This window comes from Lygodium microphyllum, chromosome 2 (assembly GCF_053477565.2).
Source record: "Lygodium microphyllum isolate KBCC chromosome 2, Lygodium_microphyllum_v1.1.10, whole genome shotgun sequence".
NCBI lineage: Eukaryota > Viridiplantae > Streptophyta > Polypodiopsida > Schizaeales > Lygodiaceae > Lygodium > Lygodium microphyllum.
This window is the reverse complement of record NC_141136.1, coordinates 118,685,687-118,713,334: the sequence shown is the minus strand read 5'-3', so window position 1 is coordinate 118,713,334 and position 27,648 is coordinate 118,685,687. Positions and strand designations below refer to the sequence as shown.

At 41.5% G+C, this 27,648-nt stretch overlaps 1 protein-coding gene across 1 annotated transcript; it reads right to left on the bottom strand.

Moving 5' to 3' along the window:
* Positions 1-23,583: 23,583 nt before the first annotated feature.
* Positions 23,584-25,446, bottom strand: LOC148040236 (phospholipase A1-II 7-like). The gene has a single exon (XM_087663395.1). It carries the CDS (start codon positions 25,444-25,446, stop codon positions 23,584-23,586), a length of 1,863 nt encoding a protein of 620 aa, XP_087519521.1.
* Between the last annotated feature and the right edge of the window lie 2,202 nt (positions 25,447-27,648).

Genomic DNA, 27,648 nt, shown 5'->3' with positions numbered 1-27,648 from the left:
GGTACATTAGGATTTGGCTATGGAATAGGCTTAGGATTTGGATTGACATTGGATGGTAATGCAGGTGGTTTTGCCCAATTCTTGCGGAAAGATGACGAAGAGAAACGACCTGGATTAAATCTTCTAAAATTGGAATTGAATTGTTTAGATCCATAATTACCATTGGCTTGGAATTGCTGTGGTTGTCTGTCTCTACTGCGTAGCTTATCTTCAGTGTCGTGAGCTAGTGAAATGGCGTCTTCAAGTGTAGCAGGCTTGAACATGTTAACTTCAGCGTAGTAATGCCCAAGGAGTCCAGACATATACTTCCGCTTATGCATGCGTAGCTAGAGGAGTGCATTCCAAAAACGCTCTGTATACTGAGGAATAGGCTCACGATCCCGTTGGCTGGAGTAGATCCCATTGCTTAATAGCTTTCTCATGAAATTGCGGTGGAAGGAAATTCTGCATGAACTTCTTCTTGAAATCTTCCCAAGTAGCAGGACAATCTATGCTCTTGCGTACTACAGTCCACCAAAGTGATGCTCTGTCTACCAAATGATTAGTAACACACTTGATTTTATCTTTTTCTGCATAGGTTTCCTCATGGAAATAGTCATCAAACTGACTAATAAATGCTTGAACAGTTTTTCCTTCTCGTATGCCATTGAAAGTACGAAATTTGAAACTTTGTTTACTTATCTTTGATTCCTTGCGAATGGTTTGAGCTTCAAGAGTGGCGTCAATGGTACGTCGAATCAAATCTTCAGCTTGAGGTTCTTCTTTGTCGGTAGACGCTCTTTGTAATTTTGCCAATTGCGCTTGCAATGCTTGCCTAGCCCTTCGTTCTTCTTCCAATTGCATCATGATTAAGTCCAACTCTTGCTCCATCGTAGGTTCAGGTAGGTCGTCTTCAGCCATAAGATCATCCATATGTGGTTCCGTCATCCTGTAAAACTCAAAAGACCTTTCTCACTCAAAATCAATTTAGCGGGATGAGCGTAGCTCAAGTTCGGGAATACAAGGCTTATGTGTTTTTGGGTATTTCTTTCTCAATCTTCAGAAAATCTGCGATTTTTCCTTCTTAGTATGCTGAAAATGCTTCAGCAAACCTGCGTATGGGTAGAATACCTTCCAACGAACAACTTTGCAGTTCGGAGTTTCTGCGCAGGAACAGTCATTCTAGGAGTTTTGAGCACAAGTCAGTTCTGACTCCAGTTGACTAGTCTGACTTGCAGAGTTGCAAACTTATGTGACTTGCAAAGTTGCAGACTTGCAGAACTTAGCCGACTTAATGAACTTGCAGAACTTGATCATAGATTACTTGCAGAACTTGATTTCTTTGGTGTGGACCTGGAGTTGTTGACTTGCAGGAGTAAGCTTAGTTTGATTAAGCTTAATTGCTTAAGCTTAGTGGGGGGGGCTTATGGCAAAAAACGGCGCAGATTCATGGGGGGGGGGGGCGTTTTTTTCGCCGCGCGAAAAAATCGAAGGTCCCTCTGAGACCTCGATTAAAAAATTTGAAGCTTTAAGCTTCTATACTCTAAGCTTTGAAGCTTGCTTAAGTCTTGAAAGATATGGAGTTGAGACTTATCTCTCTGATTAACCAGACTTGTTGATGGAGATGAAGGAGTGGTCCTCCGCCTGTACAGCCCGGTCCTTCATGATCTGATGACAGAAACAGGGGTTCTTGATCGCCAGAAGTCTGCCTGTATCGACGGTTCGCGAAGAGATTGACCGTAGAGCCCGATCGTTCCAGGAGCTCCGCCTTCGCACGAGATGGGTAGGATTGGAAGCTCTTGATCTCAGCTCCGCTCTGATACCACTGGTGTGCAGATCGGTCGCTATATGCTCACGTAATGAATCCCGGAAGGTCCCCAAGAACAATGAACTCTACTTTTTGCACAAGTTACAAGGTAAAAAGCATGAACAACAAGAGCAAGAGACCAATTGGGTGCAATCTCTCCCCATGCCTTGTGTGAGCGCTTCACAAAGCATGTATTTTATGTATATTCCATCTTCATGCTCAATAATAGCCCAATTTACAAAAATATATCAAGCTTTTAGCTTTTGATTTTGCTTTTACAAAAATAGGAATAAAGCTAATGGACGGTGCCCAAAGAGTCTGGCATGCCCAATACAATGTCCAAATAGAAATAACATATCCGTGCGCATGGGCGCATACAAAATAATAATAAATAATCGATGCCTTAATAGACATGACAAAACATAGGCGTGGCACCTATCAAAATATAATCCATAGATCGAATACTCGCTAGACTCCAATGCTTTCCCCCGCCACTGCTGCTATCTCTACACATCAACTGAAGCATTCACAATCGTTAGTAAAATAATACAATTAAACCGACAAAAGTGAATACCTAGTAGTCGTCAGCTACATAAATAAATCAACTGGTTAGAAATAAATCCTAACCTTAATTTATTACGAGTGCGCACTCTAAACTCATAAACGTTTATTAATTTAATATGCATTTTGTGGAATCACCCGCTATGGAATCACCCATGCACACACTAAATTAATGAAATGTCCGAAAAGGACAGGCGCCCCCATCAACTTCTCGCACAAAGAATCCACTTTGTGTATGAGCCCCGGTCATCAAAGTTTACGGAATCCACCGTAAAACCTCACGGAATCCACCGTGGCACGGAATCCACCGTGGCACGGAATCCACCGTGGAATATGCCTCCTGGCATCAAAGCCGCTGATAAAGAGTTCACGAAAGATGTCTTCTAGTAATTGATTGACTTTTCTTGGCCAAAGCTTTAGAATATCATCAAAGGATCTCGTGATTTACTGACTTTCCTTGGCCAAAGCTTTAGAATATCATCAAAGGATCTCATGATTGACTGACTTTCCTTGGCCAAAGCTTTAGAATATCATCAAAGGATCTCGTGTACTCTTTGACAGAGGTATACAACTCTTGTCGAGTTTGCGTAAGTTGTCCCAAGACCTGAGTCATGGGAACCTTCTTCTCATATTCATCCAAAAAATCTATCACATAATTCCTCAAATGATTTGATTGACCATCTTGGGAGGCTCCAATACCATTTATTGGCCTCTCCCTTTAGGGTACACTACAAGATATAGACCTTATAGCGACGTTTAAAGCGACGAAAATACAAACAACAAAATTTGCCCCCGTCGTTGCAAAAAGCGTCGTTATTGACGACGCCATAGAATCGTCGCTATATGCGTCGCTATAAACGTCGCAAATGCGACGCATATAGCGACGGTTGCAGACAATTTGCGACGCTCATAGCGACGCCAATAGCGACGCGAGCAGTAAATTTGCGACGCAAATAGCGACGGTAACAGAGATTTTTTTTTTTTGTGGCAGGGCAGTAAGCTGCCCTACCACATATAGCACTGTGTGCTGTATGAGAGCCATACAAAATAGTTTCTGCACTGCTGCATACAAAGCGTTTGCAAACAAAAAGAATGTATACTGAAATCATAAAACTGATACATGAAATAAATACATGATCGCATAAAATGCGATTGGTACAATCATGAAACGATATCACTAATACATAGAAAATGTCTACATAGATCAGGCGACTAAAAACTAAAGGTGTGTGAGCTCTAAGGATCCAAGGGCGAGCTACAAATCCTCGTCCCCCGAAAGCTCGTCCTGCTGCAAAGGAGCATCAAACAGATTCTGTAGAAAAAAAAAACATATCAATCCACCATACAATAATGCATTCAAATATCTCATGGTAACTACGGACAAGAAAGATGAGTGACTTACAGGGCCGCCGCGTCTATAAAATCGGTCGATCAATGCCCTGAAACCGTGCCTCTCTGCATATCGAGTCTCAAGGCCTTGCGGATCGCGATTTGTAACGGAGTGCTGCAAAGAAAACAAAATGCTAATTGTTAGAAACATGATTGTCAGTACAAAGAATATCTTAAAAAAACAAATAAGCAAAACAAAAGAGAAACTTACAAAGTCCTCCAAATATGTCCTGTGGCCGCCACTCCCAAGATGATGCACCGATCCGGCCTCGATTCGTGCCCTCGCCGCCTCCCGCTTTGCTGACTCCAACGTCCTGGCGAATTTGTAGCCTCCTCCCTCAGTCGGCGCCAGTCGTCTGCATCTAACCACTCGGGCTTTGGAGCCCCACTCTTGATTGCCTTGCGTGCGTCGGATCGTCTATGTGACATGTATGCACGCATGCAATCCATCATCCAGCCCGTAGAGAATCTATCTACTACGGCTGGCACCGGGAACTCCTCGTGCAAGGATGCTACTATGTAGTCCTTGCTCCCCTCCGATATGTTCCTCCAATGATCCAGGACGTTGTGCCGAAAAACTTGTTGGCACAACTCCCTCATGCGAGCCATCACCCTCCTCCCCTCATCATTCATGATGATGGCTCCTGACCTACTATCCACTAGGTATCCATAACCCTTAGGAGTCTGCCTAAGATGGGCCCTCCCCCATCTCCGTCCACGCTCCTGGGCATATCCAGGAGACCCCTGTACATCCGGTGTACTGACGGGGGTACCCTCTCCCGGAGTGCCACTCAAAGGGGTGCCACCAAAAGGAGTGCCACCAAAAGGCGTGCCATCTGCCGACAGCTGCGCAAAAGCCGGAGTAACTGGAGTGGACGTCCCCACAGGTGTGACAAATCCTGGAGGTGACGCAGCTCCAGCTGAACGACGAGACGGAGACACCACGTCCGTGTCTCCACAGCAGTACCCCCCTGATCCTCTTGCAGTCATAGTCCCTCCCTCTGGCCCAAGTCGCGAGCGTCGAGATCGTCTGCTCGAAGCTGAAGCATCTGATCGCGCTGAAGCTGATCTAGCAGAGCGCCCTGACGAAGAACGAGACAGCTCCTGGTCTGCCATCTCTCTGAATCTCGCGAGCTGATCTGGAGACATGCGTGCCATCATGTCCTGAAACTCCTCATTGCTCATCCCTCGACTCATCCTGAAAATGTCGATACCTGCACAGATAAAAAATGATGTTAGAATAATCAATTTAAACTATACGAAGCACATTAATATAAATCATTTTTGAAAAATATCTCTTAAAATGCATATCTTGTCTACATTTATGGAAGATCTAAACAACGAATTGAGTAATACAATTCTCCAAGAATTAAGTATTCTATGGTCCCATGTTAATCTCCTAACACAACTCTGCATACACTGGAAGGTCGATAGACATGTCACCACAAAAGAACGAGTCTGTCTCGTTCTCAAAAAATTAGATGTAGCAAGCAAATTTAGATACGACACATTCTAAACCCCTCATTACCTTTGGACTACATCCCCTCGAGAACTCCCACTCCTCCATTGAGACCTCTGTCCCTTCGCTGGATGTTGAGGTCAAGGCTCCATGCAACCATCGTGTTGACATAAACCGTGGCATCTCCTCCATGCCTTCGGGATATCGAATCGGTCGGTGACGCGTACTGCATCGGAATTCAGCTCGCGCTTCCTCTCGATCTTGCCTTGCAATCTGGTACTTGGCGAGCCACGTCTCCATGGAGGCATGGTGCAACATACAAAAGCGATTCACCTTCTCTTCCATTGAGGCATCCATTCTTTTTTCTACCCCATTTCCAACCACCACATCTCCAGTCAGCCTATTATCGTCCTTCAGCGTCCATAGCATTTCATTGTCTGGTTCCACCGTTGGTAGCCATTGTGAGATATGCACTAACGCCTCTGACACCAACCAACCTTCCGCCATGCTACCTTCTGGACGAGCTCGTTGTCTCACAAAGCCTTTCAGGGTTTTCATGAAGCGCTCTAGGAAGAACATCCATCGTGTATGGACAGGTCCAGCAATCTCCACTTCGTCCACAAGATGCACAAGAAGGTGAACTTGTATCGTGAGCATGCTAGTGGGCAGGTATTTCTCAAAGAGACAGACCGTCTCAACTGCTCCCCACCTTGCAGATTCAATAGAGGACGTCTTAATCTCTTTCTGTGAGATCCATTGCACCAAAGTCGACAACTTATAAATGGCCTCGCGAATTTCTGGAGTTAGGCATCCCGCGATCGCGATCGGCAGGACAAACTGCCACAAATGAGAAAGCATTTAGAATAATGGTCACTTTTCAAATTTCAAAATGTCCACGCTAATTAAAATCCATTCTGTTCACAAACCTGACATATCTTATGCCAATCATGGGATTTTAGCCCAGACATTTGGTCATCTTTAGAAAATGCGGACCTGAGAGAACGCATCATACCCGTCGGAGTGCGGATAGACTTGATTACTTGCTTCACAATGCGCTCTTCTTTGGTAGACAAAACCCAGGGAGCGCGAGGAAGCTGCACTCCCCCTTCAGCACTTGACTGCGGCCAAAGCACCTCCATCTTACCTACCTCCTTTAAATCCATTCGTGACCCTATAGTGTCTCTCTTTCCTGTGATGTGGTCCCATAGCAAGCTGTCCACATTTTTGAAAATATGCATGGGATCCAACAACCGTATTTTGCTTGCACACTTAAGAGTGCAAGCAACAACAAACGAGGCTTAAATGGATAGCTTTATGGAGATGTACGTCAAGTTGCAAGTTGACCATAAATCTTGCATTGTATATAGTAGTTGAGAGATTTTTCGATGTTATATCTCGGCCTTGTATCATGCTCAAGGATTTGTTTTTCCCGGTAGATAATTATTTGTTATATCTCGGCTTTGAGTATAAGTAATCCATTTTAAAATTAATGCGCGCCATCTATGAAATTTTATAACTATAGTCATAAAATTTATTTCAATCAATTCTACTCATAGTCATAAGACCTGAGAGAAATTATCCTATACTCAATTTAAGGGTTTCTTCTTCTATAACAATACTTTTGGGTTCATTTTGATGAAGTACCTTAATGACCATTAGCTAGGGTATCATTTTCTTTTAGTCCTTCCGTTGACTAGTTGGCATGATTTCTAATTTGGCATGCCTATAAAGTTAATACAAAAACAATGAATTATGCATATCACAATTAGATCCCCTACTTGGACTTCATGAAGGAATTGACCGTTTTTAAGCCATCTTAAAGAGTTACCAATGTACGTGGCCCATGGCAAAGCACATTGCATACCATTATCAATAAGTCTATTATCTTAAATTTCCTTCCCCTCCCTCTCCCTCTCTTTCTCTCCCTCTCTCTCCCTCTCCCTCTCTTTCTCTCTTTCTCTCACCCTCTCCCTCTCCCTCTCGTTCTCTTTCTCTCCCTCTCTCATTTCCTTCCCCTCCCTCTCCCTCTCCCTCTCTTTCTCTTTTTCTCCCTCTCCCTCTCTATCTCTCTTTCTCTCTCATTTCCTAAACAAGCAAAAAATAAAGTGATTTAAATATCCTCCAAGCAAAAGGGAGAGGGAGAGATACAATGCACTCTCCCTCTCTTTCTCTTTCTATCCCTCTCTCATTTCCTTCCCCTCCCTCTCCCTCTCGCTCTCTTTCTCTCTCATTTCCTCTCCTAAACAAGCAAAAAAAAAGTGATTTAAACATTAAACAAGCAAAAGGGAGAGGGAGAGAGAGAATGCACTCTCCCTCCTTCTCCCTCTCTTTCTCTCTCTCCCTCTCCCTCTCCCTCTCTTTCTCTCTTACTCTCTCATTTCCTTCCCCTCCCTCTCCCTCTCTCCTAAACAAGCAAAAAAGAAAGTGATTCAAACAACAAACAACCAAACCCGCCGTGAGAGAGAGAATGCACACTCTCTCTCTCACCCTCTCCCTCTCCCTCTCGTTCTCTTTCTCTCCCTCTCTCATTTCCTTCCCCTCCCTCTCCCTCTCCCTCTCCCTCTCCCTCTCTTTCTCTTTTTCTCCCTCTCCCTCTCTATCTCTCTTTCTCTCTCATTTCCTAAACAAGCAAAAAATAAAGTGATTTAAACATCCTCCAAGCAAAACGGAGAGGGAGAGATACAATGCATTCTCCCTCTCTTTCTCTTTCTATCCCTCTCTCATTTCCTTCCCCTCCCTCTCCCTCTCGGTCTCTTTCTCTCTCATTTCCTCTCCTAAACAAGCAAAAAAAAAGTGATTTAAACATTAAACAAGCAAAAGGGAGAGGGAGAGAGAGAATGCACTCTCCCTCCTTCTCCCTCTCTTTCTCTTTCTCTCCCTCTCTCATTTCCTCCCCCTCCCTCTCCCTCTCCCTCTATTTCTCTTTCTCTTTCTCTTTCTCTTTCTCTCCCTCTCCCTCTCCCTCTATTTCTCTTTCTCTTTCTCTTTCTCTTCTCCCTCTCCCTCTATTTCTCTTTCTCTTTCTCTTTCTCTCCCTCTCCCTCTCCCTCTCCCTCTCCCTCTCTTTCTCTCTTACTCTCTCGTTTCCTCTCCTAAACAAGCAAAAAAGAAAGTAATTTAAACATTAAACAAGCAAAAGGGAGAGAGAGAGAGAGAATGCACTCTCCCTCTCTTTCTCTTTCTCTCCCTCTCCCTCTCCCTCTCTTTCTCTCCCTCTCCCTCTCCTTCTCTTTCATTTCCTCTCCTAAACAAGCAAAAGAGAACGATTTAAACCTTCAACAAGCAAAAGAAAGAGAGAGGGAGACTCACCAATGAGATATGGCGAGCATGGGCGGCTTCTCTTTGTAATGAGGGCTCCTCCTCTCCTTCGTGAACAACGGCGGTGGCGGTGGCGGTGGCAGCAAGTCTCTTCCCCTTCTTCTCTCACAAAGCCTTCACTCTCTCCCTTGCTCTCGCTCTCAAAAGGCGAAACAAAAGAAATGAAAACGGCGCTTGGGTTTCGGCCGCGTTTTTTTTCCTGCGGCGTCGCTATTGGCGTCGCAAATGCGATGCAAATAGCGACGCAAATAGCAACGCCAATAGCGACGCCGATATCCGCCGTCGCTAATCGGCGTCGCTAATTGCCCAATTCCTTGTAGTAGTATTTGAGAACACAAGCATCTGATGTAGATAGTCAAACCCACTTGTAAGGCAAGTCAAGATATACTCTGTCAAATGTAGCATCGGATCCTCATCTAGTAGTCCATGAAACACTAGGATATCCCTATAAGGAGAAGGACATTTAGTACTCTTCTTTGGGATCAAAAGAGGGACATCAAAATCTTCATAGTCATCTTGACTTAATACCTGTGTGTCAGGGTCTCTAATCTCTACCGTTTCCACTTTATCGGTGTAGAAAAGTCATTAGTTCCCTGAGCTTCCCTTTTTGCCAACTCACAGAGTGGTTTAGGGAGTCCAACATAATGCAATAGGGAATCTACCCCATTGCTGACTAGTGGTACTTTAGAAAAGCTATTCTCATCTACGACCACTTTGCTACAACCTAGGACTCAGGTCCTGATAGAACCTTTCTTGCTAACAATAGTCTTCCACACACATAGACATCATCCAATGCTTTATGGATCTTAGCACTTGCACTATGATAGCCAACTATGTCAGGCACTAGTATCGGGTGTATTCGTGGATCGGAGTAATGTATTATTGTGTGCATATTAACCATTATTATCATAGTCTTTTCATCTAAAGAGTCATCATCCTTAGTGGATGACTGTGCCCTCTTAGCCTCACTTTTGCTTTCTAATGTTTTCTCTAACTCACATGGCCTATTAATCTCAAATGTCGCTCCATGGGTACTTTCTCATGGGGGCCCAAACTTGAGCATGGTGTCACTTTTGATGCAAAGGATAAAATAGTCGAACCAAAGATCCCACTAAACCATTTACAATGGACAAAGTATATTTCGGGTTATGGGGATTCCTTCGATTAAACATCATGCTGATGATCAAAGTATTAATCAACCTACATTTAATATCCACTAGTTCAAGGTGGTTCCCAATTAGAAACTAAGAAAACGAATGGGTCCCTTATAGGCAAGATTCGAAAGTTGCCACTTATTAGTGGCTCCTGAAAAATGCACCGGAAAATGCACCACCTGTCAAGACCTAAAATGGGCCCAACATTGGCTCTAAGCACTAGCTAGGCCTCTCTATACTGAAAGAATACACCCACTCGACCTCGCGGCCAGGATCGTCTAGGGGACACACTACCCTAACTTCTATCGTGAATTTCACGTTTGTTTTAGATTGTAATCCAATGGTTAAGCCTTCCTCACACTCCTTAGAGGGAGTCCCTACACATACATCAGTGTAAAAACACCTCGTTAGCACAAATAGAAGGAGGCATCCCTCGACTGAATGTCGTGGCCCCATTGCAGCTCTTCTACACCTCGAGGATTGGCCCCTCGCAATGTGCCGCTAACATAAAAATCATGGACGTCACACACTCCACTCTTGTTTTAATCCATTACAACAGATACGATATTTTCTCACTAAACAATTCCCCAAGGAACCCGATCATCTAAACCTCTAGCTTAGGTGTCTTACAACTCAACGTAGGTCATATGTATAAGAAAACAATTGCAATGCATCCAGGAATTACACCATGTGATATACACAATGTAACTATGAATGACCATAGTGCTCAAATATTTTATGATTTAAAAATTAGCATTGTGAAGTGCAAAGACATTTCTTTCAATGATTTCAGCCTACATGTAATGCTGCATTACTAAGGGTCAACCAAGCCTTCTTGTGCTCCTCGACCCTCTTAAACTTAAATTATAAATGTCCTATATGGTATGGACAAGAAAATAGATCATAATTTTAAATGTTATTAGTAACTAAGCACCCTCAAAACTTCTCCTCCCTATTGTTTAGATTATGTATCGTTGATAGGTGTAGAAGACATTTTTTCATATGTTTTTCTTGTAAAAGCGGTAAAAACTATAATTTAACATGAAGACAAGGCTGAATTGAAGCTTATCCCTCATGATCCAGTCATGCCATATATCCATGAACATATAGCATATTTTTCCTTAATTTTCTAATGCAAAAGCCTAAATTTTCTTTTTTTCTTCATTTATTTACATAGAAATTTTGATATTTTTTATTTATGGATTGGGAATGATCACAATCACTGAGAATTGATTTTATATTCATTTCTAATCTATAGGAACCCCAAAATCACAACAAAACCCCAAAATTTATCATTTCTATGAAAATCACATAATTGTGGGCTTTGCATGTTTTAGTATAAATCATTATATGTCTAAGTTTTTTGGTTTTCTTTAGGATTTTTGATAAATTTCAGCATTATCAATCAAAGAAAACTATTTACAAACAATTTCATTAAACATATTTCATAAAACAAATGAATCTACCACTTACACATAGAAATCTGGTTTTGGAGAAGCCTGTTTCGTGGTTGTGGGAGGCCGTTGACCCTCATTCTTGGCCAGTGTTGACGCTCTCTCACAACCTGAGCTGTGATCTCCTTCACTACAGCACCATCATTCTATCCGCATCTTGCATCAAAACTCTAGCCCCTTCTCTCATAGAATCACGCATGTGAACAGGCAACAAGAGGAGAGAGGAGGGAGGAGAGAGAAAGACTGATTTTGTATCTTCTCTAGTGGGCAACCATTGTTTGATCAAAAAGCAGCAATGGAGGGTGAAAAAATAAGAAAGATGTTGGGATTGATTAGTTGGTTCATTGCTCATAGGTCCCCCAACTCCTCCTTTGATACAAATCGATTCCATGGGGTGGAGAGGGGGAGGGGGGGATTGTTTGTGCCATTTGAAAAAATGCCCCCACCCCCCCCCCCCCCCACCATTAAAAAAATCAAGGGCTATGGCCCCCTTAAATGCCATGCCCAATTTCTTGCCCACTTTTTTGGTCCAATTTGACCTTTAAATTGTTTGACTACTCACATGTCCTTCATTCGATGCCCAATCGCGAATTCGAAAAATCCTCGATGCTTGGCTTGATATTCCAAATGGCCAAGAAGCTATCTTCCTTCAATCCAATCATTAGAAAAATTACCAAAAATCTTAAACAACTGCAACGGCCGAAGTTTTGCATTTTCATCTTCCTTAATCTCTTAAAATTGTTGAATCTTCATGTTCCTCTTCCATCAACTTTGAATTCCCACATAGAATTTGCATTAGTCTGCTCCTTTTCCACACTTTATGGGTCTTTAAATGCTTCTGTCACTAACATTCCTTTTGGGTCAACACCTATCTTTTTCATGATGTTGTTAGTGATGTATTCATCTTGGTTGGTTATTTTGTGCCTCTAGTTGGCCTCTTTTGTTACCCATGAGACCCACTCTATGCATGATGGTTATGCCTATGGGATGTATCTCAATCTAACACACTGATTCCTTGATAGTTCTCGATGCTAATTGCATATTCACTCATTGCCAGTTGGAGCTACTCCTTGGGAGTTAGAGTTTGTCTTATATCAGTGATTGCCCTATTTTGGCATTGATTTCTCACTGCCAGTTATTGGAGCTGTTTCTTGGCAGTTAGAGTTTGTCTTATATCAATGATTGCCTCTCTTTGGCATTGATTTTTTATTGATATACTTTATTTTTAGCATGTTTTAATTGTAGTTTATTGCACTATTTATGTAAGTAGTAACCTTCATTTAACAATTCTTTGCATTGAGTTTGTGGATAGTTCACTACTTGGTCAATATCCCTTGTTTTCAGCTCGATCTGGTAGTGGTTTTAGGGATATTTGCAGTAATTACAACCTGTCTTGACAACTGCACTTGTTTTTCTTCATTATGGTTGGTGGCTTGGCTGATAGTGCTACCTTTAATATTGACAAGTTGGATGGCACCAAATACAGCTACTGAAAGGCCCAAATCTAGCAATTTTTAGTGTAGAAAATGCAAGTTAGGCCCTTGAAACATAAGGGTATCAAGCCCGAACTTATTGATGTAGATGATTGGGATAAATTAGATGAGTTATGTAAGTTCACCATCATATTATCCCTCTCTAAGAAGGTGTGTTACGATGTTGTCTTTGATGGGCAATTCGCATGGGAATTGGGAAAATATTTGCAATATCTATGACAAACAAAGCCCCGCTGCTTAGATGTATTGGCTGAAGCAACTCATGGACATTTGCACGAAGGAGGACACTTCTATGCCAGATCACTTAAATGATTTTCATTCCATTATCATCCATTTGTCTTCGTAGAGGATAGAATTCAAGGGGCCTCTTCTTCCCTTGTTTCTCTTAGTTATACTACCTAAATCATGGGATACATTTCGTACTACTATGTGTGCCAACATACCTAGGATGTAGAAGGTTGCACTCTTGATTGAAGAAGTTAACAAAAAGAATATCGATACTTCCCACAGCTCTCATGCTTTGATAGTTAGAGAAAATAATGGTGGGAATGGTAATGATTGCTATGGTTGAGACTCTCAGCAATCTCACTCTCAGTCACATGGACAGCCTTGCAGTAAGTCTGGTTGCCATAAGTCCTCATTGACTTGTCATTGCTATGGACAAGCAAGGCATATTCAGTCGAGTGCCATAAAATGCATAAGGATAAGAGCAAAGAAAAGGGAAAGGGTAAAGAATAGGACAAAAATGATGATTGCAACATTGTCCCTAGCAAGTCCAATGTTAAGATTGAAGAGATTAATGTTGTGCAAATTGATTTGATGATCATTTTATACTTGCATATTCTTCTCTTGATACTTCACAGCCGACTAATGCTTTTCTAAGGTATACTTACTATTATCTGATAGATTCAAGGGTTTGTTTTCATGTGACCCCCCATAGAGAGTGGTTTCACTCCTATCGCACTTTTATTGGATCTATCCATTTGGGTAATGACCTCATGAAGAGCCTTATCTCTTCTTCTACTTTGGATAATGTAGGCTATGTAGTTTCTTTTGGTGATTTCTCATGGAAGATTATCCCTGGGAATCTTATCATTACATGTGGTGCTAAGTCCAATACTCTTTACCCCTTGCTTGTATATGGGTCATTGACCATATTTTGGCAATGGATGCACTTTCACATGTATCTCTTTAGCATGGTCGCCTTGGGCATATGTCCTTGAAAGGAATGAAAATGGTTACTCGTTTGTATTATCTTTCTCCCCTCAACTATAGGTGCTTTGAGCATTGTGATCATTGTTTATATGGCAGGAGAACATACAATAGGTATAAAAAGTCTAGTATGACATATGTGGGTGAGACTTAGGCTCTTGTTCATTTGGATGTATATAGTCCCATGTTTTGCAAGTCATTAGGTGACGTGAAACATAATGTTATTTTCATTGATGACTATACGTATAAGGTGTGGGCATACCCTATTAAGCAGAAACTAGAAGTATTGGCTACATTTCAACATTGGCTTGCTTTGGTTAAGAACCAATCTGGGTGTAGGTTGAAATGCCTAAGGTCAGATAATGGGGGTGAGTATGTCTCTAAATCCTTTGAGTAGTTTTGTGATGAGAGGGGTATTACGCATCAGTTGACCACCCCTATATACCCCACCCCAGAATCCTATTGCTAAGCACATGAATAGAAGAATTCAAGATGGATTTCACAATATGCTTAGCCAAGCAAGCTTACCACAACATTTTTGGATTGAGGCCGTTACTACTATTACACACTTGATAAATCGATCTCCATGTAGTGCTCTTGACTATCAAGTTACAAAGGAGGCATGGTCTAGAAAACCACGGGGGATTCACTAGTAGTAATAATGAAACGTCACCTACGTGCAAGAAATATATGAAAATACCCCTTATCTACCCCCTATTTATGGGACCTTACCTTATAAAATGTACATTCCTTCCCTTAAATAACCCCCCTCCCTTACAGTCACGTGGTACCATATGGTAAACCCTAGTGGACCCCTTGGGTAGAAAACTTGTCTCATGTGCTCATTTGTGTGTCTTTGGTTGTGAGGATTTCTATCGTGTACCCAAGGACAAGCACAACAAGCTGGATCCTAGGTCTAGAAAATTCATCTTTCTTGATGTAAGTGAGATGGGCTATCACCTATGGGATCCATAGGCACTTCGAGGTTTATCCATAGCCATGATGTTATTTTCTAGGAGAAGAAAATGCATAAGCAACCTAAGCATGTCATTGAGGTATGCAGGGTGATATTTCAGGAGGAGTCTCTTGCTATTGTACATCCAGCTAGACAACATGTAGCAACAGCCACCAATTGATGCCCTAGTGGCCCAAGTCCCTGATGCTCCATAGGATCTAGAGGCCCCACAGCCAACTTTGAGATGGTCTATTAGAGATAGACAATAGCCTACATGGTTTGAGCTCTCTATGAATTATGTTATGGTGACATATGATGCTGATGAGTCTCTTACTTATGATGAGACCATAGGTAGAGGTGATACTAAGTCTTGGGAGAGGGCCATGGAGTCAGGGTATGACTCATTGCAAAAAAATCATACATGGGGTTTGGTTCCTTTGCCTAATAATGACAAGCATGCTTTACCATGCAAGTAGGTGTATAAGCTGAAAAGTACCCCTAAACACCCCAACAAGGCCAAATTGGTTGTTAAGGGCTTTAAGCAGTAACTAAAGTATTTTCTCTTGTTGGAAAACCCTATGGTTGGTACTGGCTTTGGTTGCTCAGGTTGACTTGGATCTTTATCAAATGGATGTCAAGAGATGGCTTTTCTTCATGGGAACTTGCATGATGAGATTTACATACAACAACCTAAGGGCTTTGCAGAACATGGTAGCTAACACCTAGTGTGCAAATTGAGGAAGAGCCTTTATGGCCTTGAGCAGGCACCTAGGGAATGACATCACAAGTTTTATGCCTTTATGCATTCATAGGCTATTCTGCAATGATATGGATTTGTGTGTTTATACATGAAGAAGGCTCATGATGGCAGCCTTATGATTTTGATCCTCTATATGAATGATATGTTGATTGCTGGGAGTGCTCATGATGAGTTGGATGCCTTGAAAGGTTAGCTCAAGAAGAGCTTTGATATGTAGGACATGGGATAAGTCTCACATATTCTTGGGATGCGAATTACTACATATGATCACTCTAAGGGGCATAAAGAAAAGGTAAGTCACATATTGTGATTGTTGGAGTTCCCACATCTTGTCTCTCTCTCTCTCTCTTTCTCTCTCTCTCTCTCTCTTGCTTCTTCCACCCATAGCTCTTGCTTCTAATCCATTCTTTTACTTTAAGGCACACCTCCCTTCAAAGTTATGGAGACATTACTTACTTAAGAAGAAATTCATCTTGGTCACGGATCATGAGTCCCAAGTGGATCTTTACCCAATTGAATCTAAACATGAGACAATTATGGTCTATCAAAGTCTTGCAAGAGGGAAAATTTGAGATCAAATATAGGCTAGCAAGGAGGATGTATTTGTAGATGCATTAAGCTCCAAAGTCTTCCTTAATAATCTTATCTCAAAAGAGCTTTCAAGGTTAGAGTCTCTAGTTACCATAGTATTAATGCCAGGAAATCCTATCATCTAAATAGAAAATGAAGAAGAATTCAAAGACACGAAGTACTAATAATTTCCAAGCTAAAGAGCAAGATCCTAAGCTAAAGCTCAAATATCAAGGCATGTCCATTGAGAAAGAGATTATCTACGCTTATGCATTTTGGCAAGTCAAGAACTCAAGAAGAAGATACTTTGGGAGGCCTATGACTCCCTATTCTCAAGACATATTACTTATGCCAATACACTCAATGCCATAAGAAAGAGCTATCATTGGAAAAAGTAAGAGGTGATGTATGAAAAAATGTCACTAAATACCTAAGTTACAAAAGGGTAAAAGATAAGCACATGGAGATGTCAAGCAAGCTCCAACCACTTAGCATCCCTCAAATGAAATGGGAGTTCATTAGTATGGATTTTGTATATGGGTTATCCTTATTTCAAGGAAGATACAACTCTATCATGGTGATTGTGAATATGCTAATAAAGGTCACTCATCTTCTCCTTGTCAAGCTAAACTATAAGGCTTTAAATATTGCAAGGCTCTTTGTAAAGATATTTTTTGATTGCATGTCTTACCTAAAAGGATCATCAATGATTGCCATTCCCTTTTTACTTCTCAAATTTAGAAGAGCCTATTTGAGGCCATTGGAAGTTTGCTTTAATTCAGTACAACTTACCACTCCCAAACTAATGGTCACACTAAATAAGTTAATAAAGTCATTGAAGGCATGCTTAAAAATATATCGATGGTCATGCTAAATGAGTTAATCAAGTCATTGAAGACATACTTAGGATATAAGTTTGCAGAGAACCTAAATGTAGATGTACTATCTATCCTAGTAGAGTTTGTTTAAGATGCCTTTTATCATCAAAGTATCAAGGTTACCACTTTTCAAGCTCTCTATGGGCAATACTATCTCACATTGCTCAATTTTTTTGATTCAACCATAAAGGTGAAAGCCCCATGTTGGATGAAATTTACGAACATGTTAAAGCCATCAAACAAGATATTCAAGTAGCTCCCAATATAGGAAGGTAACAATGGCTCTTCTAAGAAGGAGACATTTTTTTTCTCTATAGTAGCTAGTTGTCCAAAGAATAGCTTTGTCATTGGAAGAGTTTAAGAAGTGAAGTCCTAAAGATCCTACAAGATTCTCAAGTGCCTAGTGCCTAATGCATACAAGTTGCAACTTCCCAAGCACTTAAAAATCCACAATATATTCTATATTAGCTTATTGAGAGGCTATGCACTAAACCATGAGTATGTTTTAGATGATCAATACGTGGTAATTCCAAGCCAAGGAGTCATTGAGCTTCAAGCTAACAAAGTATTCAATGTAAAAGAGAGGATCCTTATAAGTAGAATCCTTAAGGATCACCTTGTCCTTTGAAAAGACTATCCCAAAGAGGATGCATGTTGGATTGATGAGGATGAAGTTATGTAAACAATACTTCAAGTTTCTCTCAAGATGAGGGCATCTTGATTCTTCTAAGGGTAAGAAGATGTAATGTGCATGCACTATAAATCTTTGCATTCAAATAAAGCCCAACTCAAACCCTTGCATATGAAATAGGTTGAAAGGCAAGCATAGGTTGAATTAACCTTAGTAATATTAGTATTATACTATATTTAATATATATTCAATATATATTCAATCATCTCATTTTCATCAACTATAGTCGCCATTTATGATTGACATTGTCATCAAGCATATAATTGATGATAGATTGCACTCCTTTTTTGTGCATACCAAAACTATCCATTGAACACAAGGTAGTGAACGGAGAAAAGGAGAGGAGGAGAACTTCTAGAATATGATGTAGGAAATCTGTGTTAGTATCCGAAAATCCTACATCACTCCAAGTCCTCAACCATATTGCGGAGAGAGAAGAGGGTCCCTAACACCCTTGATTCCAACTATACTTTGTCCTCCTTAGTTCAATGTAGTCTCTCCAAATAAAGATAACATTATTTTAGTTGGCACCTATGTTATGTTTTTATTCTTGTTGAAATATAGTGAGCTTGCTTACTACTATTCACTTTCACTTTTATGAAGAGAAGTTAGAACTTTATTGGGGCAATCATTGTCACCTCTATGGATACCTAGATTTTTAGGTTTGATATAAGCCATGAGAATGTAATGATAGTAACTTTTTAACAATTTTGGATAATTTTATTCATTAAAAAGTTAACTTTTTGAAAAATCACAAAAATATTTTATTTCTCAAATATTTTCTCTCTATAGGACTCCTTACATGGCTTTTTTGAGACCTCAAATCTCCCCTAATATCTCTCACTCTCTCCTCTCCCTCTCCCCCCTCTCTCTCTCTACCTCTTTCTTCTTTCTCCATCCTTGCCTCCCTCCTCTCTCTCTCTCTCTCTCTCTCTCTCTCTCTCTCCTCGAATAATATTGTATTAGGCTATTATATAGCCCTTGAGTCTATCTCATTGTGATCATTATCTCTCAATCCTACCACTTTTCTTAATGAATGTTCTTCAAATTGGTTAGCAATATTTTAGGAAGAATCGAGATTTTTAGTTCTTGTTCAAAGCCACCCATCTAACTTATATGAATCTGATGGATACGAAGGATGATATAGCTATACTTGATTTAGTGGCATTGGATGTGGCCAAATTTCCACAACAAGAATGGGAGTTTAAGATTTAGATGCAAAAAGTAACTCTGGTAACGAAGAGTTAGATATAAGAATGAGGGAAATTCCAAAAGAAGTGGAACTCCTTGATGACTATGAATTAGAATAGGGGGGATATGAGGATTCTATGAAACAAGATTTGAAGCAAGAAAAGGAGGATGGGGGTCTAGTGATGTACCAAAGGTAGAATAGGAGGTCAAGATGGAAGTGACAACAATGGATAATAGTTCAAATGATGGTTCTACATGAACACATCAATTTGAACCCAAGGCATATGTAGAGGAATATTATGGAAGATTAGTTCAAAAGACAATGTCTCTATGAATTTAATCACCTCATGCACCACCCCTTGGAGCCTATGCTTATCATCGTGACCAATTTCCAATAGAGTATGCTAAACACATCAATCTATTGAAGGAGATTAGCTTGCTAAGTCTCCAACTATTAGATCCGAGGAAGGTGCAAATTAAACTTTGCTATACTTTAGTCAATCAGCATTCCTATATTGATTGCTTGATTTGTAGTTCGATGTCAAACATGGCCTCCTTGGGTGAATCCTCCTTGATCATCATCAGCCTCATCCTAGATGACGTGGTCATGGCCTTCTTTGAATGTGGGCCAAATAGACCTTGATCTTGAACACTTTTTCCTTACACCTATTTGGACGTCAAGGCTAGTCATGATGGATTCCTTGGAGAACTCATTAAAGCTAGGACCAAGAAAGATAAAGTAGGATGGGGAAGAGCCAATGGAATAGTCTACATAGAGGTAGGGATTCACTCATGCAATGACTTCAAAATGTTCTTCAATAAGAACTTGACCTCAACCTCCAAGTTAGCATGGCAATAAAGGGCACCCTATTGCAACACTTTTACCCACTTCTTTAACTTCACATTTTGTTGTTCTAGTATTTGGAGGAACAAAATATTTAATAGCTAGTATGGGCGAAGGAATTGATAGTGGTAGGATGCAAATGTTAGCTAAATGGAAAGGGATAAAAGATGGAGGTACAATCAAAGCTCAACCTACCCAAGTAGTAGGAGATAGACTCACCTCCAAAGTGAGACTTAGCTAAGCAAGAGCCACCAAACTCCCTAATAGCCATGATCAGAGCAAGAACTAAATTGTTGATAGGTGTCAAAAGAGATGATGTATACAGATCCACATGTTAATCTCATTGACTAATTTTTTTGATGAAAAATTGTATTTCATCCTTCCATCTCTTTCTCTCTCTCTCCTCCCCTTCGCTCCCTTGTTTTTCTCAATTTTATATTAATGAAATATTTCACTCATGTAACCAGTCACTTAACATAAATAACCAAATTTGCACACTTCCTTTCTTTCTCACTTTTCTCTTTCTTCTACTTTCTTGTATAACCAAGAACATTAAGAAGAGAAGGAAAAACACATAGAATGAATTACACAACATACAATGCCAAATCTTTTTTCTTTCTTTTCTCCTCACTCTTTTGTCTCTCCTCTCTTTTTCTCTTTCATATGGTTTTCATGATGACATGGAATGAAATGAGCTAAAAATAAATCTATATAACCTACATTACCTCATTTTGTTGCTTTCTCTTCCTCAACTTTCTCATGCTCTTTATCTCTTTTACATAACCTCTTTTAGACAAAAACAAAAAGGAGATGAAGAAAAACACATTCAAACCTTGCAGCAATATGTTTTTTTTCTTTGGTGTATGTGTATGGAAGAGAGAAGGAAGAAAAATAACTAAAGATTCATAAAAATGGAGAGAAGAAGAGCGCTTACCTTGGTATATTGTAGGTTCAAGTACCACCACATGTTGTAGAATGTAGAAATGAGTTGAGGAAATAAAAGTTTTGCTTTGGGTAGTTTTTTGAATAACATCAATATGCATGCCGACATATGCATGAGTATATATGTCGGTATATGAGATGGTGTATAGTGAGAGAAATACCAGCACACATACCAATACATATATCAATGCATAAATCATCGCACATATTGTCGCAAAAATACTAGCACATACACGGGCATGTATATTAGTGCAAATACCAACAACTGTACTTGTGCATATACCGATGGCATGCTAAGAAACACCTTAGCCATCTAAAAATAGCATCAAAATAGCCTTGATCTATTGTAGTGCTGATTTTATTTTGAAGTATGTTGTGGATCATTATTGCAGTGGTCCGAAGTCATATACTATGGCAATGAGCTAGGCTAAGATGCAATCATCTTGTGCCTCAAAAAATACTTTTGCTTCATAAATCCCTCCCCTTTGTTTTTTCTTTTCACCTTGCATATATCATAGATCCCTATAGTGCTGGATGATTATGATATCACAATCGTATAAATCACTACGATGTTGCAGTGTTACAGTTGTCTAACCATTGTGTAATCCTATATTACCTTCACTATAATGTCACAATATTAGCTTTATTTTGATGCCATGGGATTTATCTATCTAGCTCATAGTGAAGTGCTATTTTTGTGAACATTCATTTTGTCATCTCGTTGCTTGTGCAAAAAATATTAATTTTATTGTATGGATTCTCCACCCCCATGCTTGTTTTTTATATCAAAACACCGTATTAGGGATTTGGGAATCTTCATATAGTTTGGGGATTCCCAATATGGCTAATACTTAGCCACATGGTCAAATCTTATCCCCTTAGTTAAAGGTAGAGTCTATCCTAGAAACTATACACGTAGCCTTCCCAAGTCCAACTTTCAAATCACAGGCTAAGATTTAGCCATATGGTCAAATCTTTATTCTTTATTTGAGAGTGGAACTTCGGAGATTTCTTAATTCTCTAATATGTTGTTTCAAGGCATGTTATTGATCTCACTAGAATGTAAGACTATTGTGATGTTGTAGTGTCTCAATCATTGCAATTTCAAAGTGTTGCAATGGTCAAACCATTGCAATATCCATTGATGTTGAAGGATATACCTACGTGGATCATAGTGATATTTTTGTGTGGATATTCATGTAGTTGTCTTATTTCTTATATAAAAATATACTTTTTGTTCTATGGCTCCCATCGCTTTTTCTTTGCTTTCTGCCTCAAGGTATGTCTTGGATCGCTATGATTCAATGGAGAGGAGGAAAGGACAAGTGATGGAGGAGGAGGAGATGATAGGGTAATGGAGATAGGGAAGTGGAGTAGGCTAGGGCAAGGAGTGGTAGGTTACACTCAGCAAGGGTTGGTGGTTTTCAAAGATCAGGTAGAGGTTGGGACCTATTTAGGTCCCCCCCCCCCCCCCTTCCCCTCCCATCCGAAAATTTATTGGTAACTTAGTTGTTGTTGGCCTAACTGCCTAGTTTTAAAGTTTTACTTACCTAACCCTAGTAACTAGTCTAACTAACTTAACCTAATTGTATTTTTTACTTTAAATTATATATATATATATATATATATATATATATATATATATATATATATATAGCTCTAAATATGCATATATTTTTCTCTTCTACTATATTATAGGTGTTTGCACATGGGCTGAGTGGGATGGAGGTGTTCTTGTGCACACTCATGGCAAGGGATTGTTGAAGGTCAAGAGTATTACACATGGCTAGTGCACAAATGTCCTATGGTTGATTCAATCCATGTGAGATCCATGTATGGTTTGGGTTCAATACATGGATTTTAAGGATTGATTCTAGAGTAATTTAAGAAATATACTCTAAGGGAGGATTTGAAGAGGATTACATGAGTATAAGGGCAATTTTTAGCATACATCAGCTATTGGGCATAATTAAATGACAAGTTTACACGGGATTTTGAGAAGCTAGCAAGCTCATCTGCATGTGTCATCAACCCAGGCATCTTGTTTTGGCATAGGGACCACTATCAGGAGTCCTTACTACAACATATTCTCTAGAACTTCCATCCCATGCTAAGAAGTACATGCCGATGAAAAACGTGGTTTGCATGGATGCGGCCACAAAGTTCTATTTCATCAATCAGTAAAACCAAGGTTATTCTACATTATGAGATGAAGGTCAAGTGTCTTTGCATGTACAAGGTGGTCGATATATCATCTCCTCCACATGGTCTTAAATGAGTGGGATTGTTAAGGTCCATGCTACTTTAGCTTTCACATACAAATGTATACTGTGTGACATGATTTCCATGTGAACAATGTGTCGCAGTGGCTTTTTGTATTGAGTATGAACACACAACACATTAGAGGGCTTCACAAGTTGCATTAAGAGGCAACATACTAGAAGGCTCCATAAGTACACTATTATCAACCTCTATATGGACATGGTTGTAAGATCATTGTTGTCTATGGACTTGGTGACATGTCACATGTTTGTTTGAAGCAACTCTGCATGGGGTAGATTGTTATCCAATAGTTATGACATTGCATCTTTTACAGTAAAACCAACGTTGAGGTCTACATCGGAAAGTACCACTGTGGAATATTTTCAAGCTAGACCCATTAGTCCATATAGAAATTAAATTATCTTAAATACTTTGGACAAATCCAAAAAGAGGAGGTTTTTGATATGTGTTTCTAATGGTGCAATAGCACATGCCTGCAAAGTCCATCACCACTATTATTCTTCCCTTCGTGCATTTAGCACGCAAGGAGAGAAAGTTTGCAAAATAACTGTGGCCATGGCTACTTCAACATTGTGAAGTTTGGCCAGTTTTGCTTAGTTTAGTTTGTATAGGGGGCCAAAACCCCCGCATCATTATGCTCCATTCATGCAGTCATCATCTGCATAGAATTTGGAGATGGCGGAAGTGCATATTCAGTGCGCTCAACAGGAGGCCGTGGTAATTTAATGTAGCTGAGCGGCTTGTTCACTCGATCATGGGCCTTTTCAGCCCACCACCAGGCAGGGACGTCTAGGCTTTCTACGAGCAAACCCGAGGTCTTGTTGACAAGGGCCAAGTTTCTCTGAAGCTTTGTCACCTCGGAGGTGAAAGGCTCACGAGTGCTGCGATAGCCATCGACGAGGTGGAGGTGCACTTCCAAGTTGTGGCAGTCGGGTAGGCTCGCCCACTTCTTGAGGAAGGGGGAGCGGGTGTGGTCGAGCGTGAGCTGGACACCGGCATGGCTGTACGCGTGAGCTGGCAGAGGAGGGGCCGTGCGGAGGTGGTGATAGTGGCAGCGGTGGAAGGGGAGGTCTAGGTGGGCAAGGCCCTCGTTGAGGAAGAGGCCGGGGACTTTGGGGACGAAGTCATGGGTGTTGACGATGCGGAGGACGTGCACGCCGAGCTCCTCCAGTCGGGCGGCGAAGGCAGCGTTGCCGGCGCGGGGGGCGGCGAAAGAGACGACGGAGATGGGGGTCGCATCGCCGCACGGCCGGTTAATCACGCCGGAAGACGCCAGGTCGTAGGCGCAGAGGGTGGCCAGGGCCCCGCCCAGGCTGTGGCCCGTGACGGTGATGCTGGCGGGGAGGTCGTCGCCGGAGTGGCTGGCCAGCAGCCGCGCCACCTCCTCCCTCACCTGCTGCGCTGCGCTCGCCTTGTTGTAGCGCGAGTGCGCCTTGGCGCACGTGAACAGCGTCCAGAAGCCGTGCTCCACGCCAACCGTCGGCTGCTGCTGCGGTCCGGCAGCCGCAGCCGCGAGAGGGCGGCCGTGCTCCGGGTCCACCAGCTTGCTGTCGAAGTCCTCCATCCACTCCAGCGGCGTCACGGTGCCCCGCCACGCCACCACGATGTCGCGCCGTCCCAGGCGCGCCACCTCCGCCTCGTCCGTCGCCACCGCCACGAACCCCATCCAGTTGGAGTCCCTGCTCCACGTCGACGACGCGGCGGCCCGCCCCCTCAGCAGCCACGCCGGCAGGTGCACGTCCGAGGTGGCGTACAGGTAGCGCGTGATCTCGTAGCCCGTGTGGGAGAGCCCCGCCTGGCGGAGGAGAAAGGCCGGGTCCGGGCAGACGGCGTTGCCGCAGTTGCTGGAGTCCGGATCAGAGTCGAAGGCGTCGTACGTGAGCTGCGTCAGGTCGCCGTACTTCAGGATCTCCCGTCGCAGGTTTGCGTCCAGGGGCTCCAGAAGCCCCCGCCAGTCCTGGCTGCCGTGGTACTCCCTCCATCGGGCCGCCAGCTGCCAGGGCGGGCTGTTCCGGCACCACTCCTCCAGAGAAGCCACCGCCGTCTCGAGGCCCGGCGGCGAAGGTACATTCTCTGTGCAGGCATCAATAATATTATTGTTCCTCTCATGTTTAAGATGTGCCGTCGACGATATTGGAGCGCTTACAGCTGCTGCTACAGTACTGATCTGCATCTTGGGAGAGGGCGGGGCCGCCGCCGGCGACGTTGCCCCGCCGTTGCTGCATTGAGCTGTACTTATAAACCTCTGATCCGCATGAGAAGCTGCAGAAGTACTAGAGCTTGCAGGCGCGGACCGCAAATTACATTGCGCCACGTCGATCTTGCTTAGAAGCTCGCGGCCGCGACGGAGGCGCAGAATATGTGGGCGGACGTACTGAGCTATGCTATTGTTGCGGGCGCCATATTGAGTCGACGAGGCTGCAGCTGCGCTTGGGATCCTATCCGTACTATGGCAGGAGAAATTGCCGACGTTATTGGCCGCAGCCTGAGTGGCGGCGGCGGCCATAATACTGCACGACACGGGCCTTGCGGTTCGTGAGTTGTTATAACGTACGACGGAATCACAGAGGGGACGCGAGAGAGAGAGAGCGAGAGAGAGAGAGAGAGAGGAGGAGGAGAAGGAGACTCTGAGAGAGGATCTGAGGAGGCACGACACAGGCCTCCTGAGTCCTGAGATCCGAGAGGGGAAGGGAATTGGGAGGGCGAGATCTGAGAGAGAAATGGCAGCCCTTGCCCTTCCGGGCCATTTAAAAGGATCAGGTTCATCAACTATGGAGATTGCGGCTTCAAACTACGTGGACCAGGCAAAATCAAAGAAAGACAGCGGACGCTCCCTCACCGAGTCACCGAAGACCAAGCCTGCCTATTGACGTTTAAGGATGCCCTCGTTCATGAGTATTTTAGTAGACGTCCTAAAAGCATATTTGGCATTTGCCCTTCATTTTACTCATCATGACGTGGGGGAAAACCTTCAAAATTCACTTTTGTAAAAATTTTAGGATAAATCAATGCAAATTCAAATTATATATGTAAAGGTATACACGAATTAAAACATTTGAATCACTTAAAAAGCCAAGCTCTAAAAAGATTATGGGTAAACCCATGTAATACTTAAGGTTTGGATGCTTAAAATATCTATGGTAATATGCCTTTAGGAAAACACAAAAGGAAAAGGACTCGACTCACTAAGGAATGAAGATACCCAACATCATACATCTTGCACTACTCAAACATAATATATCATGAGTTCTTTAGCATCTTGCCAAATCTTAAAAACTCTATTCCATTTCACATCATCTAGCTTTTGTAATGAAGCATTCAACCATAAAAGGAAATCTAACTAAAACTGTAATTGATATGAAAACAACAAGAAAATAACAAAGAACTATAGCACCAAGATATCTTTCCATGTATTAATGTTGATGGTTCCAAGATACATGACAGCCATGGCTAATGCTTCAACTAGCAAGAAAGAAGCTAACTTCAAGAAAGTAGACAACCAAATTTAGTGAATGAGCCAAAACATCTCTTCCCTTGGCCTCTTGCCTTCTTTATTCTAACCCCCATTTTCAAAGTTAAGGGCTATTCACATAAGCAAAGGCTCAATTTACAAGGGTTGGAATTTACATACTATAGAACTAACATGATTCCAAGGTGCAAAAGATATCAAGGTATTTTTCTTCATGATAGTTTTGGTTTTGTAAGTGCAACACGGATGAGAGCATCCAAATTTTTGATAGCCACTGATGTTCTTATTGCATCCTTAATCATATTTTGGCGTGAGAAACCTCTTTCACATGCCACAGTGCTTGCTGGAATAACAAGAATAGCTTGCCATAACTTCATCATATTAGGAAAGCTTTCTTGTAATTCTTTCATTGATGAAAATGCTCTCCATGCTTCTTTCATTGTAAACCCTCCACAATTTAAGCGAAGAGTCTCAACAAACATAAACAACTCTTGTTCACAAGATTTTCTATCAACCAAGGGATGCAACGATTCTTCTCCTTCCTCACATGGTTGAAGATGTTGTACCAACTTATCAAGCCATCTTTTAGCATTATTCTCTCTAATTTCATCATCTTGAGCATAAAAGCATGGGTTAAAAAGCTTTACAACATTAAAGAGTGGAAGATCTGAAAAATGAGCATTTAGACTATCTATCAAACATTGCACATAGTCCATTGCAAAGATGCATGTAAGATTTCAAAGTACCATCAATGTGTGGTTTTATCATTGGAGCATATTGCTTTTCAACAACCTTTTTCTTCCCAGTAGATTCATCATATTTGTATTTACTTTTAGGAAGCCGTCTATATATCAATTCATGTCAATGTATATAGCCATCCTTATCAACCATTTCTAAGTATCCTTTTCTAGAGCATCCCAATAATTTTGATAAGTATGTGGTATCTTCTGTGAAATTCATGGGTCTAAAAGAGAAATGCTTAAGCTTTGATATAACCACATCAATAGCACTTCCAATGGTTGTTAGATCCACCCTTTCTTCCTAAAAATTTAGACTCAAGAAATTCAATTCTTTTAATACATCAGCCATCATATGAATGCAAAATTGCACAACAAAATGTCCAGATTTATTGTACCAATCCATCAACTTTTCATTTTTCCAAGTTTTCCAAATAGCAGGCATTAAGGCAACAAGTCGTTCCATGACTTGTCCATGTGAAAGCCATCTAACTACATGAAT